The following is an 18,682-nucleotide window of genomic DNA, read 5'->3' on the forward strand; positions in this document are numbered from 1 at the left end:
CAGGGCCCATAACATGGTATGGGGTATTCATGCACACAGTTAATCTCAGCACCCAGAAACACTGAGAAGAGGACCTCAATGTTAGGGCAAGGGCAGCCTAGTCCACACACTGAGTTCCAGGATAATCAGGGTTTTGTTGAGGCCCTGACTCAAAACAACAAAAAACAGGACTTACGTTAACAATTACATTTGAATGCTTATACACACTAGGTCACTAAAACTTATATAACTACATAGTTGAAGCCAGGTCCTTTAAAGAGACTAAGCGTATTTAACTCCCGGTGTGAGAACCCAGGATCCAAATGTCACTGGTTTAGGCAGAGCCACACCTTGGTGGGAAGCCTCACATGGCTTTGTCCAGGGTCTCATCCCCCCTCCCCTAGTAAGACTAGCATTCAGTCCTTAGGCCTCTAACCATCTTTAAAAATCAAAATCACTACAAAGTTCCCTTTCTAGAAACAGCAGTAGAATTGTTTCGAACTTGTTACCTCCAATAGCGAAGACTTCCAGAAAGAACCACCTCCATTAAACTCAGGAACAACTCCCAGCATTCAACTCGCAGCTCTTGCTGGCTCCTGAGAACGCACATCCTTCTCACAAACAAAAACCCCATTGAATAATCCCAAGGACTTAACTTATCCCAGGATAAGATCACAAGACTCCTCTCGGACCGTTGTCAACCTCTTGCAGAGGAGAGCCTGGCGTGTTTGTTTGTTTGTTTGTTTGTTTGTTTGTTTGTTTTTATAATGTAACCTACTGAGTTTACTTTTCTTTTTTTCTTTTTTTTGTCTTCAAATTTATCTGTACTTTTAATGCTGTTTTTATAAAAGTGTGAGTAAGACATGTTTTAGACATGTGCAAGATTTTTCTAAGATTAGTGTGGCAAATTCCAGGTCCTGATGAAGCTGAAATAATTTTGTAAAAAAGTTGGAGGCATTACAGTACTTTACATTTAGACCTTTGATATGGCTAAAACTAATAGAGATTTGTTCAAAGAAATGGGATGTAGCTCAGAATAACAAAGTAGAGCCTGGCGTTTCAAACCAAGTTACACTCTAAGACCGAGGCACAGGCGGGCAAACATGAGGGCGAGTGGTGGTTACAGAACCAAAGTGGGAAGCTCACCCATGTCAGTGCAGCAAACGCCGAATCCCAGCCCTCGAACTCACCGTCTCTCCTGCTGGACTCCGCCCCTGCTTCAGTCTTCACGGACTGGGGTCTTCTCGTGTTCCCGCTGTGGCTCCATTACCACAAGACCAGGAGACATCACCTCTTCAGATTCTATCCTCGGAGACTCCAACTTGGAGGCTATCTTCATGCTCACATTGAGTTTCCTCCTCAGCGGTTCTGAGAGCAACCAGGCCTCTGCAGCTTTGTACTTCAGGCCTTTACATTGCTCCGTGCGGCAGTGACACCAAGGCCTGCCAAATCCATAGTCTTCATCCTGGCCCCTCATTATCTCAGCTGACTTTGACTCATGGGGGCTGCTCCTCTGGCTTTCCTGCTCTGCCTTCATTTTAGCCAGCTTCGCCTTCAAATGATCCCGTTGCTCTCTCATTTGACTATAAGCCATTAAGAGCAGCCAAGCTGCAGCCTGGACACTTTGGTGTTTCGCGATCTCCTCCGCTAGGTGCACTGGTCGAGCCCTTGGAAGTTCAGTCTTCTGACATGCCTCTGGACAAGGACACAAGGAAACCAAACTCTCAGCCACAAGGAAACAGGGATGGTCTCTATTCCAGTTTCTGAGACAGTTCTCCTTTCCATCAGAACCCTCATCTGCAGGACCTTCAGAGTCAGCATTCCCAGCAGCCTTCTCTGGGCCCTCACTGAGAGCCTGGGCTGTGCTGCAGTCTGATCTTCCGGTAGCCTGCTGCTCCACTGTCTCTGTGTCATTCCCTCTTAAGGAGAACTCATAGGTCTGCCCCAGCAACACTTTAGAGAGAAGGAAGAGGTCTCTGGTCTTCTTGAAGGCTGGGCGTCTAAGAGAGGATAAGGAAGGAGCTGCCAGTGGCTCTCTGTCTGTGTCTGTGTCTGTCTTATAAAGCCACCATGAACTCAGAGGTCACGCCCTACCCAAATTGCTTAATCTTATCTTATTATCCAAAGTATGTCCCCGTGAAGACAGACAAATCCACCCAGTCAATCTATTAAAATAAACTGCGGTGTGTGTGGGGGTGTGGTTTTACACACCTCTAAGCCCCTCGGGCGGACACAACCTGTTTTTAAAATTTCAAAGGCATTCCAGGAAGTTGTCCTAAGGGCCTTTAATCCCAGAGATCTGTAAGCAGAGGCAGGCAGATCTCTGTGAGTTTAGGCCAGCATGAGTCAGTTTGCAGGACAACCAGGGCTACTCAGAGAAACTGTCTCAAAAAAAAAAAAAAAACAAAACAACATAAAGTGAACAATTAATAGTAATCACATGACTGAGGATTTGTGGCCACCATATGCTCAGCAGTAACGGGCTGCTGCCAAGTGTGACAACCAGAGTTCAATCCCCTGGTCCCACACAGAGGACGGAGAGGAGCGAGCCCCAATAGCTGTTCTCTAACTTCCACATATCTACTGTGACACACACACCCATTAATCCACAGGAAGACAATAACAGTTAAAAGATTCAGGATTGTGTCCCTGCAGTTGTTCAGTGGGACAGACATTATATGTAGTTAGCCACAGTTAAGTTCTGTTGAAAAATATTAAATGGACATGAATAACTCTCATATGGACATAGAGTAACATTGTTACTCTATTTTTAGTTTTTGTTTCTCTGTCAATTGTTTTCTTTGACAATGTATCCCTGATTGGCCTGGATCTTCACTGGTAGACCAGGTTAGCCTAGGACTCCCAGACTCCACCTGTAGTGATTAAAGGTCTTTGCCACCACACCTGCAAACAATTCATTAAATTTCCTCAGAGCTGAGTTCATAAAGGAAAGACCAGGAGGGCAGGGCCCAACACACTTTCCATCCCAGCACACAACCGACAAGGCAGAGGCAGGCAGATCTCTGTGAGTCCGAGGGCACATGGTCTGCATAGTGAGTTCTGAGAAGTCAGGGCCACATATATAGCAGGACCCTGACTATAAAGAAGACAGAGCTGTCCAGGTGTCTGACTACACTCGACCTTAAGAGCAGAAGGTGCCCCACCAAGTCCTCTCACTGTGCACCCTACCATTTGTGTCCTTTCCAGTTTAGTAGAGGCACTTGTACAAGGACTGAGATTGACCTCAGGACCTTGTCCATGGGAGACGAGCACTGACACTGAGCTGCTTGCACAGCCCAAGCAGGCAAGACTGTAAGGGACGTCTCTGTCTATGAGAGCATCCGAGCTACCCACAATGATTCTTTGTTTACATAACACAGTGGTTTGTGTTTGCCACACAGGCCAGGGGGCTTCTGATGTTGGTTTGTCTTTAGTCTTTAGTAACCCTGTGGAGAGCCACAAGTAGAGTCATAAAGGGAAGATATGAGTTGCCAATTAAAAAAGATGTCCTACTTTATTTGTAATAAACACGCAAAGTGTCTTTCTTAAAAGCTCCTTCCTTAAACCCAGCACTGTCGAGTGTTAGATGTGGGCATGTGATCTGTTGCTCATCCAAAGCATATTCAGACTTGGTCTATGTAACTTATTCACTGTGGAAATACATTTAAAGTTTCTGTGATGTGATCTTGGTTGATAATTCAGTTCAGAATTGCCTTTAGAACAAAAAAAAAAAAAAACAGGAGACATGTTCTTGGATTTTATTTTTAGTGAAATTGAAATATTTGCCTTTGATATTTGTATTTTTATATGTGTCTGTCACCATGACAACCCTGCGTAAACTATGTACTTGTGAAAGATCCCCAAAGAGAGACCCTTACTCAAGTCTCGGGAAATCGTGGACCCCAGACACAGAGAGACCATTTTGAATGTAATACGCAAAGGTGAGGTTTATTATGGACATCTATTACAGAGATCTCCAGGCGGACACATATCCCACGCAGGAGACAGAGGTGTCAACCCCAAGTGGCTGGGAGAAGGGCTTTTTAAAGGAAGAAGTCACAAGCTCCAGGAGATGGGGGGGATGTCAGAAGGAAATACCAAAAATGTCACAAGGGGAAACTCTCAAAGTCACAGGATTGTCCTCATGATAGTGTTTTATGGCCAGCTAGTTCCTGGAGCAGGGCTATTGAGGCGGAGGAAGGTCAGGTCGTCCTCATTGTTCCCAAAGCAGGCCTCTACTTTGTCCTTTTGGGGTAAACGTTTGTTAGAGAAGATGAAGCTCCTGCACCTGATAAACATCTGGATAGGCTTTGCTCCGGCTCCCGGAACCCTATCTGTAGGACACAATGACTAGAGCAGTATACAATAAGGACTTAGACAAACATCACAGGGGTAGGGCTCGTTACTCTTTCACTCACGTCCTGAGGGCTGGTGAATGAGTCAGTACCAGATGCCCTGGAATTTTTAATTTTCTTATCTGCCTTAAGACGCCATCTCTCACTTGTAATCTGTGAGCGACACACTGGAGTTGTGCAGTATATGGCCTCTGAATCCAGAGAGAAGTACAATCTTTTTGGAATTAGGCACCAAAATAAGAATGTGACTTTTCTTTATCGATACACAGACTTATCATTTTGTGTGCTCACCTGTATCAGGTGCACCATGTCCTTACTGCTGCCTGTGGACCCTGATAAAAATGGTTGGAGTTACAGGTGGTTGTGAACACCATGTGGGTGCTACAAATCAAACCATGGTCGTCTGGGAGAGTAGCCAGTGCAATTAAGTGCTGAGCCACCTGTCCAGACTATCCCTTTTTTTACTCCTGTGTACATGTCTGTGCATGGCAATGGGTACTTGAGTACGTGTACCTGTGGAAACCAGAGGAGTCTGGTCTTGCTGGAAGTGTAGACGGACGCTTATGAGCTGCTTTACCCAGATGCCATGACTTTAACTCAAGGCCTCTACAAAGTTAATGTGAGCTCTAACCACTGAGTGATCTCTCCGAACCCAAGACTAACTTTCAATCAAGTCATATTGACCCTCCCCACCCCGCCCAAAAAAAAATCAGGCCTGGGCTTTGTATCTCCCTCCTGTAATTCCTACACACACAGATAGAGAAATGAATTTAATGAATTTGGTGCTTCCTTGCTCCCAAAATGCCTTTTCAAAGCCATTAGAACCTCTGTTTTCTAAAAGACTAAGTTGTAGAGAGAGTATCCACTCCATTCTCTATCCTGACAGGAGCCCTGGTTCTGCTTCTGTGCACCATCCCACTGCACCTCTCTGTGACCCATCACAATGCAGGTCTGTCTCTGGGCACCAGTGCACCATCCCACCTCATCTCTTCCCAGTCGTTCAAATGAGTTTCTCTACCTTAGTCCTATATTTCCTACTTTGTGGACTGCCATCCTACTTTGAGGGGAAATATAAACACAGTACTTAGAATAAGGGGACACGCCTTGGTCACACTAAGTTAGATCTTAGCTTCCGTGACCTCTCTGCTTCACCTTCTCACCTAGGAAAAGGTGTTAACATTTCCTTCTTAATATGGCTGCTGGGAGCCAGATGTGATCATGCAGACTGAAACCCCAGCAGTTTTCAGGTGAAACCCAGAGCATTGAGGGTTCGAGGACATCCTCGACTATGTAGTGAGTTGGAGGCCAGCTGGAACAACCCAAGGCCTTGTCTTTAAATGGCTGTTGTAATTTACAATACGTCTGATATATGCTAGGTGCTTGTCCCACCTGTGCTATAATTATGGACAGTGGGAAGCAAGGACCTTGCCCCCTTGAGTTCATTCCTACTGACTATAATTCTTGGAAAAATTTGTCACATAATACCAGCACTAGGTAGGCAGAGTCAGGCAGAACACTGTTTGGGGCTAGCCTGGTCTACACAGCAAGTTTCAGGGCAGCCAAAAAATTCTGCACCTCCTCCCAATCCCCCAAAATTGGCTACTTTATTTTTTAAAGTTTAGTTAATTGTTAATATTAATTTTGAAATTCTCCCTTTCTTTTCCTCTTCCTCTGTCCCCTCCCCACCCCCCCTTTCTTTTGGAAGTGGAGGAGGTCATGACAGGGTTTCTCTGGATAGCCTTGGCTATCCTGGAATTTACTCTGAAGACCAGGCTTGCCTCTGCCTCCCCAGTGCTAGGATTAAAAGTATGTGCCACCCCCACCCAGCCTCTCCTTTTAGGGTGGGATTACCAAGAGGAAGATGACCTTGACTCTAAGAGAACCACCCTAGGAGGCTCCGCATCCCGGGGGCTGGGTTACCATCCCTGCCTTTTTCTCTTCTGTAATCCTTGTCTGCAGCTACCATTTCTAGTAAGATACTGATGTTTTCACCCAGGAATTTCCCATTAGTGTTTTTCTCGTGGTCTGGTTTTTGTGTATTTTATTCAGTGCAACCACCATCATGTCTACGAACTGGAGACGGTGCCGGCTGTCACAGGATTTATTTAAAGCTATAGAAAACACTACAGGGGAATTTCTTGTCTTTGCAGTGGCCGCAGAGCTCCTGGCGATGTGGCCTCCGGAGATTGATGTGCCTTTTCTTTTGAGAACAGGAACAGCAGGAACTTAAGCAGGTCTTTTGGAGGCAAAGTTAGAACAGTGAAGGTTCAATTGATGGCCCAAGATCTCGGTCCCCAACCGAAAATACTCCTTCCCGCTCCCTTCCCCCATAGCTGTGTTTTCCTCTGAGTTCTACTAGAAGCTGCTCGAGAGGATATTGGCACCGCACCCAAGACAATAATGAAATATGGAGAAGGAGCTTCTTAAAGTATGTCAGTGTGTAGGTGAGAGGCAGAATGGGGTATCATTTAACTAAATGACAGAACCGTGTGCTCAAGCAGAGGCCATGCTGACATAAACTGGACACCTTTTAGATTGTTGTTACAGTCAGGAAGAAAAATCTGCTGAGGAAGCGAAGTTCATTTCCATCGAGTAAGCATGGCGTATAACCTACACGTGCATTTATCCATTTGTTTTTACATTTATTATTTATTTAGTGTATGTGGGTATATGGTGTGACTAGGTTCTTCCTTCTGTCATGTGGGGGCCTGGCAATCCAGTCAGATCCAGGTCGGCAGCAAGCACTTTGCCTGCTGAGTATTACACTGATCCAGAAAGCGAAATTGTTTTCTTCCGAGCTATACCCCATCCTCACTAATGTATAAGGCATGCCTTTCAGTCAAGAGCCCATCCTACAGATCAGGGTACACATTCCTGGTCAGGGCCAACCTTTTGATGCACACTGTTCCGCCATCCACATATGGCTGGGAACCCCGAAGTAAGGCAAGGTCTACTTCCTGAAGAACAAGGAAAGCAAGACTTGCATTTTCCAAGCAGGAATCCTCAGTTCGATGTACTAAACATCAAACAACAGTCTCGTCCTCCCTTCCCTAGTAGAGGGGCACCCTTCCTTACAAATTAATGCCAGGATTGGGGTGGGGGGGTCCTGTTTGCCTGTTACCATTCCAAGTTAGCTCACTGAATTTTTCCCCGTTCTTAACAGGTAAGGAGATGGTAGGAGGAGAAAGTTATCATCTGCCACCAGACACTTTTTCCAGTGTCTACAATCAACATTATTGTAATATAACTGAAACTGTACCACTTAGGAAACACCAAGAAAAACGTCTGTGCGAGAGGCGATGCAGTTGCATTTGGATAAAACTGACAAATTCTAGCTAGTCGTAACCCAGGAAACACCACCTAGGAAACCAAAGGTCTTGTGCAGTGCCGTTTGGCCCAGGCTGAGCACCCTCAGAGCTAAGCTAAAGCAATCAGTGTTTGCTGCTAATGTGTTATCTTGCAGCCATTTCGGTCCCTAGCTGGGGGGGGGGGGGGGGGGGAGTAGTGGCACACGCCTTTAATCCTAACACATGGGAGGCAGAGGCAGGCTGATCTCTAGGTTCAAGGCCAGCCCCATCTATGTAGTGAGTTCCAGGACAGCCAGGGCTATATAGAGACCAAAACAAACAAACAAAAAAAAAAAAAACCAAGCAAACAAACAAAAACGCAAACTAAACTAAACTAAACTAAACTAAACAGAAAGAAAGAAAGAAAGAAAGAAAGAAAGAAAGAAAGAAAGAAAGAAGGAAAGAAAGAAAGAAAGGAAGGAAGAAAGAAAATTAAAGAAAAGAAAGGATTTCTGGGGCTGGAGAGATGGCTCAGCAGTTAAGAGTACCCGACTGCCCCCAGCTCCGAAAAAAAAAAAGAAAGAAAAAAAAAAAAAAAAAAAGAGTACCCAACTGCTCTTCCAGAGGTCATGAGTTCAATTCCCAGCAACCACATGGTGGCTCACAACCATCTGTAAAGAGATCTGATGCCCTCTTCTGGTGCATCTGAAGACAGCTACAGTGTACTTATATATAAAAATGAATAAATCTTTAAAAAAAAAAAAAAAAGAAAGAAAGGATTTCTGAGAGTTCAAAGCCAGCCTGGTCTATATAATGAGTTCCAGGACAGCCAGCACTATACAGAGACTCTGCCCACCCCCACCCCTGAAGAAGTTTTTTTTTTTTTATCAGTAACTTTCCTATATTTTCTTACTATGAGAACCAGAAGGGGAAAATGTTTTTCTTTCAGTATTTTCAATCACATATTGTTGATGATTCTTGTTTTCATGAATTCCTTGTAACCATTCTGACACCAGGTCATTTCATTTTCCCCAAATCAAAAACTTTTGATGTGGTAACCAGCCCCACCACACACAACCCTATAGTGTTACTCTGTGTGTGTGTGTAAGAGAGAGACAGAGACAGAGACAGAGAGACAGAGACAGAGGGGGCTAGGGGGCGAGGGAGAGGGATAGGAAAAGAATTATCACCACTGTTGCCTTGAGCATGATCTACCCACCTCCAGCCCTAGAGGTCAACCAAAAAAGAACATTGTAAATGAAGGGATCTAAAAATAACTGAATTAAAAAAAAAAAAAAAAAACAGCCCTTGAGGTGAGGTAGCTCTCTGTGGAGATCTTGTCTGGTTTGCATAAGGCCTTGGACTCAATCTCCAGTACATTCTCCCTTCACAGTAACCGTAAAAAATATTTACTTAATTTTATTTATGTGTGGAATCTGTGTATTTATGTACCCATACATGGAATGTTCATGTGGGCCAGAAGAAGCCAGAGGATCCCCTTAATCTGGAGTAACAGGCAGTTGCAAGGCACCCAATGTGGGTACTGGGAACAAACTCTGCTTCTCTTGAAGAGCAAAAGGGGTTTTTAACCACTGAGCCATCTCTGTGCCCCACAAAAAGCTTCTTGACTACAAAAATCATTTAGGTTGATCTTTGTTGCCAAGTTTGAAGACAGTTTTCCTTTCCACAGTTTCAAACTCCACACGGCCCCACACGCAAACTCAAAAACAAACAAACAAGGCAATAGAAAATCAAAACTTGAGGGCTGGAGAGATGGCTCAGCGGTTAAGAGCACTGGCTGCTCTTCCAGAGGTCCTGAGTTCAATTCCCAGCAACCACATGGTGGCTCACAACTATCTGTAAAGAGATCCGATGCCCTCCTCTGGTGTGTCTGAAGACAGCTACAGTGTACTTATATATAATAAATGAATAAATCTTTAAAAAAAAAGAAAGAAAATCAAAACTTCGTCTAATTCAGAGACTTTCCAAACATTGGAGACACCATGAAATCCAGTCGAGGTCTAGCTTATAAATCTGACCTCTGGGAACCTATCCCAGCTTCTTTGAACTGAGCATCCTGGGACCAACGTCTTCATAAAGGTCAGGCTACGCCACTGGAAAAGGTGTGTGAAACACACCAGCTCACAATAAAAATGAAGTTAACCATCGAAAGGATGACATTCTGAAGATGCCCTGAAGAAGTCAGCTTGCTTTCTGCTTTACTCTGTTTGGTTTTATTGAGACAAGGGGATAAGAAGTCCAGCCTAGCCTTGAACTCCTGAACCTGCTGCTTCCCAGAGTTACAAGATTACAGTCAGAATGGTTCATGCCTGACACAAGGAAACCTAACATGGTAGATCTTCTCCCTCTTTCTCTCCAAAAATATTAGTGGAATTTATGCCTGTATTCCTTTTCTAAAATAATTCTAAGCTGTCATACATACAGAAAACCTACGGGGCTGGAGAGATGGCTTATTGGTTAAGGGCACTGGCTGCTCTTCCAGAGGTCCTGAGATCAAATCCTAGCAACCACTTGGTGGCTCACAATCATCTGTAATGGGATTGGATGCCCTCTTCTGGTGTGTCTGAAGACAGCAACAGTGTATTCATATACATAAAATAAATAAATAAGTGAAAGAAAGAAAGAGAGAGAGAAGGAAGGAAGAAGAAAGGAAAAAAAGAAAACCTAGTATCCCCATGACAAGACTCAGGATCTATAAGATCAGAGACTTTGTGATGGAAGCTTGACGTGCACAAACAGAAACATGACAAGGCATTCTATATGCTTACCTGGCATTGGATTGCTTCTACTCGGTAAGGGTTAAAACTCTTTTGGCACTTGCTACAGAGCTGTTTGAAATAAACCTAAAGAGAAATTGACCTTTTTAATACAAGCTGATATAGGTATATATTTCCTAGGCTCCCGTTCTTTTTTTTTTTTTTTTTTTTTTCTTTTTTGGAGCTGGGGACCGAACCCAGGGCCTTGCGCTTGCTAGGCAAGCGCTCTACCACTGAGCTATATCCCCAACCCCCCGTTCTTTTTTTAAAATCATTTTCTTATTTTTCTTTTTTACTTAAAGGTCTGTGTGTGAGTGTTTGTATGCATGTATACATTTGCACTGAGTGTATGCGATCCCCGCAGAGGTCAGAAGAGGGGGTTGGATCCCTTAGAACTGCAGTTACAAGTGACTGTTAACTGTGTGTGGTGCTGGAAACCTCTGGGAGGTCAGTGACTGCTTGTAACAGTGAGCCATCTCTCTAGCCCAGCCCCCAGTTCACAAGTGACATGTGTTCCTTCACTTTGTACTTTGGTTATCTTATGTGTGACCTCTACCCTTTAAGGATTTTAATTTTTCCCCATTGTTTTCGTCATGTGCAAGGGCCCCCGACCCTTTGTTTTGTTTGCCAGCATGAGTGTCTACACACCACATAAACGCATTGCTTATGTCTGTGCACCATGCACATGCATTGCCTGCAGAGGCCAGAAGAGGCGCTGGATCCCTTCACACAGCAGTTAGAGATCGTTAGGAGCCCTCATGTGGGCGCTGGGATTCAGCCCCAGTCCTCTTTAAGGATGGGCCCATTCTCCAGCCCAGTACCTTGAGGCTTTAAAGCTCTGAGCGTTTCATCAGCCGCTTGCCCTTACTCTGGTTCCCTTTCATTTACGTGTAGTTCTTAACTCTATTCTAGTTCTATTCAGCAAAATATATATAAAACAAAGGAGTACTGGATAGGAAGTAGTTGTAATGACTTTTGTCCACTGGATGGGCCAGTTTCTTTTTTTGCCCAAAAATATCAAATTTCCCACTTGAATTTAATTATTTGTGGCTTCCCGTCAGAATCATCTGCTTTTCTAGGCTTTGCATGTTATCTAGCGGACATTTTCTCCCTGGTTTACTTGGCAATGGCTAGCGGACATTTTCTCTCTTGCTTACTTGGCAATGTCTCTGTTTTTCTTTCTTTCTTTCTATGTAGTAGGGTTTCTACTACATAGCTCTGGTTGGCCTGGAACTTGCTATGTAGACCAAGCTGGCTTTAAACTTGCAGAGATGGGCTTGCCTCTAACTCCAAGTACTGACATTGAGAGCATGTGCCATGAGTACGCCTGGCCTTTCTGTCACCTTAAAGCAGTGGTTCTCAACCTTCCCAACGCTCTGACCCTTTAATACAATTCCTCACACTGTTGGTGACCCCCCCCAGCCAGAAAATTATTTTTGTGGCTGTGAAATAGCTGTAATCTTGCTACTGGTATGTGTGGTGATGTAATTATCTGTGTTTCCCAGTATCTTAAAGTACCCCTGGGAAAGGAGTTGCGACCCACAGGTTGAGAACCTGGCTTGAAACACTTAACTGAACAGCAGTCTGCCGGGCGGGTTAACCATTCCCCCGCCCCACCCCACACACTTCTGCGCCATTTCCACTCCTTCCAAGCCAGGGGCTCCAGGGCACAGATCACCACCCTGAGCTCCTGTTTGCTGTTTTGAGAAAAGCGTTTTGTTATCGAGCTCCCGCGAGCAGGAGGGGCCTGTCCGTGTTTTCCCCGGGGCTGGCCTTTTACCTGAGATCTGCCTTCCTGTACTTCCCACGGGCGAGGACTACAGGCCTGTGCTGTCCCGCCCACCTCCAGAACACAGCAAGCAACATGAACAGATGAGTAAACCCTACGCCCTCAGGCTGGGTGCCCTCTTGTCCCTGGGCCTACGCAGAGACCCAGCCATACACTGAAGAGCTGGCTCTCTTGCTGCCATAGGCACGGAGGCCAAACTTTGCCTGCTCTGTGGAGTCTAGCCTGTATGCAAGAAGAGCAATCACTCTCCAAAACAATAAGATGGACACAGTGCCCCAGCACTCAGGGACTAGACGAAGGAGAGCTATTCAGGGCCAGACTAGAGAGTTCAGGGCCAGTCTGGTTCACACAGTAAGTTCCAGGCCAGCAAGAGCTACAGGGTAAGACCCCCCCCCCCCCCCGTCAAAAACAAACAGAAAGGTTCAAGGTCACCTTCAGTTCTACAGAAAGTTTGGAACCAACATGGGGTTCATGAGACCCTAACTCAAGAAAAACAAAAAGGGAAAAGGCTAGATTTCCAAAGGAGGGGTGAGGTGGGGTGGGGTGGGGTGGGGTGGCCATATTGAATGTAGTTGAAATACGTACAGAAATAGCCTGATGCTTTTCAAAGACATTATCGGTCATTTTTATGAAGGAATTTAATGTCTTGACAAAAATGCAAGACCTGCCTGGCATCTGCAGAGATGACAGAACCCCCTTATTTTAATAAGCATAGGATATTTAGGCACAATGGTATGTTCCTTTAATGCCAGCACTTAGGAGGAAGAAATTAAGCAGAGGTCTTGGGGTTCAGGCCAGCCAGAGGCACCTAGAGAGACTCGGTCTTGGGAAAACAAACAAACAAACAAAAAACTGACCTAAAGACATGGTTAATCAAACCTATTTTATACGTTTAACTTATACAAGAAGTGAAAACTCCAAGAATGTCAGCAAGAAAAGAATGTCAAGATTTATTTAGTCTCAGAAGAGCCCAAGTTAGTAGGAAAAAAAGGGGGGGCTAGAGAGATGGCTCAGCAGTTAGAGCACTGACTGCTCTTCCAGAGGTCCTGAGTTCAAATCCCAGCAACCACATGGTGGCTCACGACCATCTGTAATGGGATCTGATGCCCTCTTCTGGTGTGTCTGAGGACAGTTACAGTGTACTTATATATAATAAATAAATATATCTTTAAAAAAAAGATTAAAAAAAAAAGGAGAAATCTCTAGAGTGGTTGAGGAGACCCAAATTTACCTATGATAAAAAATATTAAGCAGGAAATTAAGCCTACCCCAGTATTTAAGGCACAAATAAACTGTCACCTAAGGAATCACATTATGGACCTGCATGACCAGGCTCAACTTGAAAACTTGATTTTTAAACTAAGTATTTACTAGACTAGACGAGGTCTCACTCTGTAGCTCCCGATGTCCTGAACTCACCATGTAGACCTGAAACCCACAAATCTAGCCGCCTCTGTCTCTGTCTCCCAAGCACTTCTTTGTTTTATGGAGTATGTGTAATGTTAAGTTTCAAACCAGATCTGATCTTCAGGTTTCTCCCAGCATCCCTCAGTCCTTACCTTCACGGTAAGACTGGCATACCCGAACTCTCTAGCCCAGGGTCTGGGCTTCCCCTCCCCTCCGAGGCCCCTCCCTATATGTCAGACTGAAGGACCCTAGTTCCTACTGAAGTATAAGAGCTATTAAGAGGCTTGGTCTGGTAGAAAGTAGGTAGGTTATAGGGTTCTTGTGAAGGACCCTTAAGGGCTTTCAACTGCTTTACACCCACTGCTTCGGGTCAAGGCTAGGCAAAGTTCCATTCTCCACCCACAGCTCTTGGGAGGGGCAGGAACATTCTTGAAAAACTGCAGAATGTACTGACTGATAGTCACCTGACCCTCTGGTCCCAGATAGAGTTCCAGTGCATGTCATACGCTTGCTAGCCAACAGACTCAAGGGTCAATATGCTTTAGCCAATAAGTTTAAACTGTAACCTTGCCACTGTGACCTGTACCCCTAGAAATTATAAAAACTGCTTGTTATAGCCATTCGGGGTCACCTTCTAGTCACCCACTCACCACCAGGGGCTGATTGAAGGTCGACCCCAGAAGACAAACCTCTTGCGTTTGCATCAAACTCCGTTCTCCTGTCTCACTTGGGGGTGTCTCCCAATAGTTAAGACTCACTTCGAGCCCCACAAGACATTTTGGTACCCGCCTCTCTTTTGCTCCTTTCGTACCTTTGGTCTTTTGGCTGCTGTAGTTGATTCTCCTCTCTTCCTTCCTCTCTCACCTCTCCCCATGGTTCAGGGTCATGACCTCTCTGGACTCTCTCAGGTTTGTCTCTTCCTCTGGATATGTCTCCCTTTTTCTTACAATGGACGTTCTCCACCATTCCTAGGGGCAGTCATATCCTTTCCTTTCCTTTTTATTTCTTATTTCCGTTCATGTAAAGGTCTTCTTATGTAGCCTATGCTGGTCTCAAGCCCCATCCTTCCCGTCCCAAATGCTGCAGTTGCAGGGTTCTATACAACCACCCCAGGTAGTAACTTATTTAATCATAGACTTTCACACTCAAATATAAAACCTATCCTCAGATGCCTGTCAGCAACTACGCCAGAGAGGTGTAAAGGAGTTTTCCCCCTGACTTGACTGCACCTTCCAGGCCTCCGTGCCCCTCCCGCAATGCGAGCCCCGCCCCTACGCATGCCCCTCCTTCCATGCTCGCTTACTTTGTTGGTACCTGTGATGCACCACACATAAGCACTCTCCCATCTTGTCTTACAATCTTTACAGTGAAAATAGCCGTATTTAGGTTCCAAAAACTGAAAATAAATAGAAACAGAAGTCTTTTAGTAATGGAGGTCGGGAGAGGAGGGGTCTAGATCCTTGTTTCCTAAGTGATGGCCTAACTGCCACTGGACCTTGCTTTCAGCGATTCACCACAAAGCTCCGTTAATCCAGCATCTGGGCTCGCAGCACTAGGATGTTTCCAGTCCATTTCCCACAACACCAACAGCAACATCTCCAAAAATAAAAATCTAGGTTCACCTTTCACACACTTGAAGCTTACTGTCGCCTCGTCTTCACCAGGAATACTGACCGGGTATTTTTTAATTAGGCTCCACAACTACCTTACCAAAACTTGAAAAACATCCGGACCATGAAAACAAAGTACACCGGGTTGGGGATTTAGCTCAGTGGTAGAGCACTTGCCTAGCAAGCACAAGGCCCTGGGTTCAGTCCCCAGCTCCGAAAAAAAAGAAAAAAAGAAAAACAAAGTACGTGCTTCCAGAACTCCACCTTCCCCGCCAGATAGATGGATGGATGGATGGATGGATAGATAGATAGATAGATAGATAGATAGATAGATAGATAGATAGATAGAAAGAAAGAAAGAAAGAAAGAAAGAAAGAAAGAAAGAAAGAAAGAAAGAAAGAAAGAAATAGTTAGCACTCACCACTCTGGAAACAGAAGGAGGGAGGACTGCTGCTGAGCGGCTGAGCAGGGAAAACAGAGCTTCCCAAGTGAACTGTGTTTGCACGTACCTGCTTGCTCTTCCGGTCCTGAGGGCTGGGAGCATATGCCTCCCCCGATTCCTTCAGCTGGGAGAGTGTATCCTGCTTGTCATCATCCTGGCTCCTTGTAGGTGGCACCAGCTGATTGGCCTCTGTAGGTCCTGTGAGCTCCGGGCTTTTCTTGTCTTCCCCACCCTGGGGTAGCTGGATCAAGCCTCTCTGGCCTGCTCTCCAAGCTTCAGTGGGCTTCCTGGAGCTGGTTCTGTCCGAGAGGGAGCTGCTGTGTAGTGTCTGTGACCCCAGTGAGCACTGCACTGACTTATCCACTTGAAGGCTCACCTGGATGCCCACGTCCTTGGTGTTGGCCTTATGTAGACATAGACTCACGTTGGGGTTCATCTGAGTAGGAACGACTTGAAGCTGAGCCCTGTTGTAAGGGTCCATACAGGGCTGTGAGACGTTCGCTGGTACCCTAGGCCTGGCTAGGAAAACGGGAGCTCCCATGTTTTGTGGCCAATTTTGCTGTTGACTGTGTGACCCGGGGCCAGGATAGGTCAAAGGCTGTGTGATCCCGTAGCCACGAGGAACACGGAGAAAGCGATCCATTGGAGGGTAATTTCCTCTCTCACCTGCCTCTTCCTCTTTGTAGATTTGGTTCAGGTTCACCCAGGTTTCTTCATTTATTCCAGAGTGGGAGCAGCCCCTTAGTTCCCTAATTGAAGTCACCTAAGAGACGACTAATTGTTTTCCGTACCTTTCCAATCTGCAGCGCTCACTTTTTTTTCTCCCCCTCTAGGCTGTTTTTCATTTCTGACTCCTTCACACAGGCTTTAATTAGTAATTTCATCCACTTATTCTCTTGGTGACTACTCTGTTGATCTGGCATTGGTGGGCGAGGATATAAATTAGTATAGGTAGTACAGAAACTAACACAGAGATTCCTCAAGAATTAACAGTTGGCTGGGCTGTGGTGGAGCCTTTAATCCCAGCACTTGGGAGGCACAGGCAGGTGGATCTCTGAGTTGGAGGCCAGCCTGGTCTACAGAGTGAGTTCCAGGACAGCCAGGGATACACAAAGAAACCTTGTCTTGAACCACTCCAGAGACAGAGGAGACTCTCACTCCAGTCCTGAGGACATCCACCACCCCACGAACACACAGGACTCAGACTTGATGTAAAAACAAGAGGTTTACTTTGGGATACCAATGCATTGGGGCTCGACATGGTCCTCACGCAGGAGGGATGTGAAGAGCCTCTAACAACAGAAATGTACAGTTTAAATAGTCATTTAAGATTACACAGTTTCATTAGCTCAACTATTTCGGTGCCAAGGATAACTAGGCAGATGTTTCTCGTTCCGGAGTTCCTGGGACAAGGCTGTAACGATATCAATGCAGCCATTTCAGTGCCAAGGACGTCTGACTTGATATATGTTTTCCCATCCTGGGGTTCCCAGGACAAGGACCAAGGATATCTGACTTGGCAGATGTTTCTCTCCTGGAGTTCCCAGGACAAGGCTATAGCTATGTCAGCACAGCTATGTCAGTACCAAGGACATCTAACTTGATATAGGTTTTCTCATCCTGGGGCACAATCTATAGTGGTCAGTCAGCTTCCCGGAGATGTTTCCTGCCTTGTAATTGCCCTGCAGTAAATATGTTCTATGCCATCTGTTCTTATGGTCGGGCAGCTCCCTAGAGAGTGGGTGGGAATGTGCTTTCTGTACTTTCTGGTCTATTGTCTAACATCTAGGGGCTAAGCAAGGACCAGCTTAAAAGATTCTCATTCTTTTTTTTTTTTTTTTTTTTTTTGGTTCTTTTTTTCGGAGCTGGGGACCGAACCCAGGGCCTTGTGCTTCCTAGGCAAGCGCTCTACCACTGAGCTAAATCCCCAACCCCAAGATTCTCATTCTTAAGAAATGGCTGCACTAATATCAAACAGGGATCTTTCAATAAACAATCTGAGCCGCCGAGCTCAAATAGTATGAAGTCTATTATAGTGGGTGGAAGTGGCTTCGAGGTTCCTTGTACCAAGAACACAGAACATTGTCATGAGATGTTGAGGACCAGGAAGGTGTGATACTGAGCATCTTTCAGAAGGTGAAATGTGTCAAGGCTTCTCATTATTCCACCCTCGTGAGACACCTCCGACTTCCCTGGGGGAAGAAAGCAATCTTATTTTCTTCTTTTCTAAGTAAAAAGTTATTGTGCATTTTATTGCTGTTTGAGTGCTTTTTCTGCATGTACATCTGCATGCTAGGAGGTGGTATCAGATTCCATTATAGATGTCTGTAAGTCATCCTGTGGATGCTGGAAATTGAATTCAGAACCTCTAGAAGAGCAGTCAGTGTCCCTAACTGTTCAGCTGTCTCTCCAGCCCCCCAGTATTTTTTTTCCAAGACAGGGTTTCTTTGTGTAACCCTGGCTAGCCTTGAACTCATAGAGACCGGCCCCCCACCTCTGCCTTCCAAGTGCTGAGATTAAAGGCATGTGCCACCACCGTCCCATTTTACAAGTTAAGTATATAAAGCCAAATGGATTTGAATCCAAATTTAGAACTTATACCAGGCTAGTTTATGACCTGATAAGTTTTTACCCATTGGACAATACTAAGCACTCATTTTTAGGAATGTTGAGTAAGCAGTAGTTTATTACTAGGAAATACCACAGGTCTCTTCTTTGCTAAGTAGACCTACATCAAAAGTTTTAGTACTTTTTTACATTAGTGAGGCTTCTCACTAAAACTAAGGACTACAAATTACCAGACAAAATTGATACCAATAAACCGAGCAGACTTTTCTCAGTTGTCTTTACTATAGTGCTGAGTATCTAACCCAGGGCCAAAAATCTCTACTATTGGAGTCAGACTCCCCAACCCAAGATCATTGTTTTTCTAATCCAAGGGGACCTTTTTACTGTTTAGCACATTCTGGAACCAGCAAGGCCCCGAAGATCTCTTGTTGAATCCAATCGAAGGCTTTGTACAGTTCAAACTACAGA

The 18,682-nt window shown here is 45.1% G+C and overlaps 1 protein-coding gene across 2 annotated transcripts; it reads right to left on the reverse strand.

The window, feature by feature from the left end:
- Window positions 1-6,435: 6,435 nt before the first annotated feature.
- Window positions 6,436-16,338, reverse strand: Zar1l (zygote arrest 1-like). Of its 2 annotated transcripts, none has more exons than XM_039089886.1 (4): window positions 15,714-16,338; window positions 14,898-14,990; window positions 10,411-10,485; window positions 6,436-6,570 (listed from the first exon to the last, which is right to left on the reverse strand). In XM_039089886.1, the coding sequence occupies exons 1-4, from the start codon at window positions 16,287-16,289 to the stop codon at window positions 6,436-6,438; spliced, it is 879 nt and encodes a 292-aa protein (XP_038945814.1). In that variant the 5' UTR covers window positions 16,290-16,338. The 2 variants fall into 2 exon arrangements, with proteins under 2 accessions (XP_038945814.1, XP_063127988.1); XM_063271918.1 differs by having other exon boundaries at window positions 14,898-15,014; window positions 15,699-16,338.
- Window positions 16,339-18,682: the final 2,344 nt, after the last annotated feature.

This window comes from Rattus norvegicus, chromosome 12 (assembly GCF_036323735.1).
Source record: "Rattus norvegicus strain BN/NHsdMcwi chromosome 12, GRCr8, whole genome shotgun sequence".
In the NCBI taxonomy this organism is placed as follows: Eukaryota; Metazoa; Chordata; class Mammalia; order Rodentia; family Muridae; genus Rattus; species Rattus norvegicus.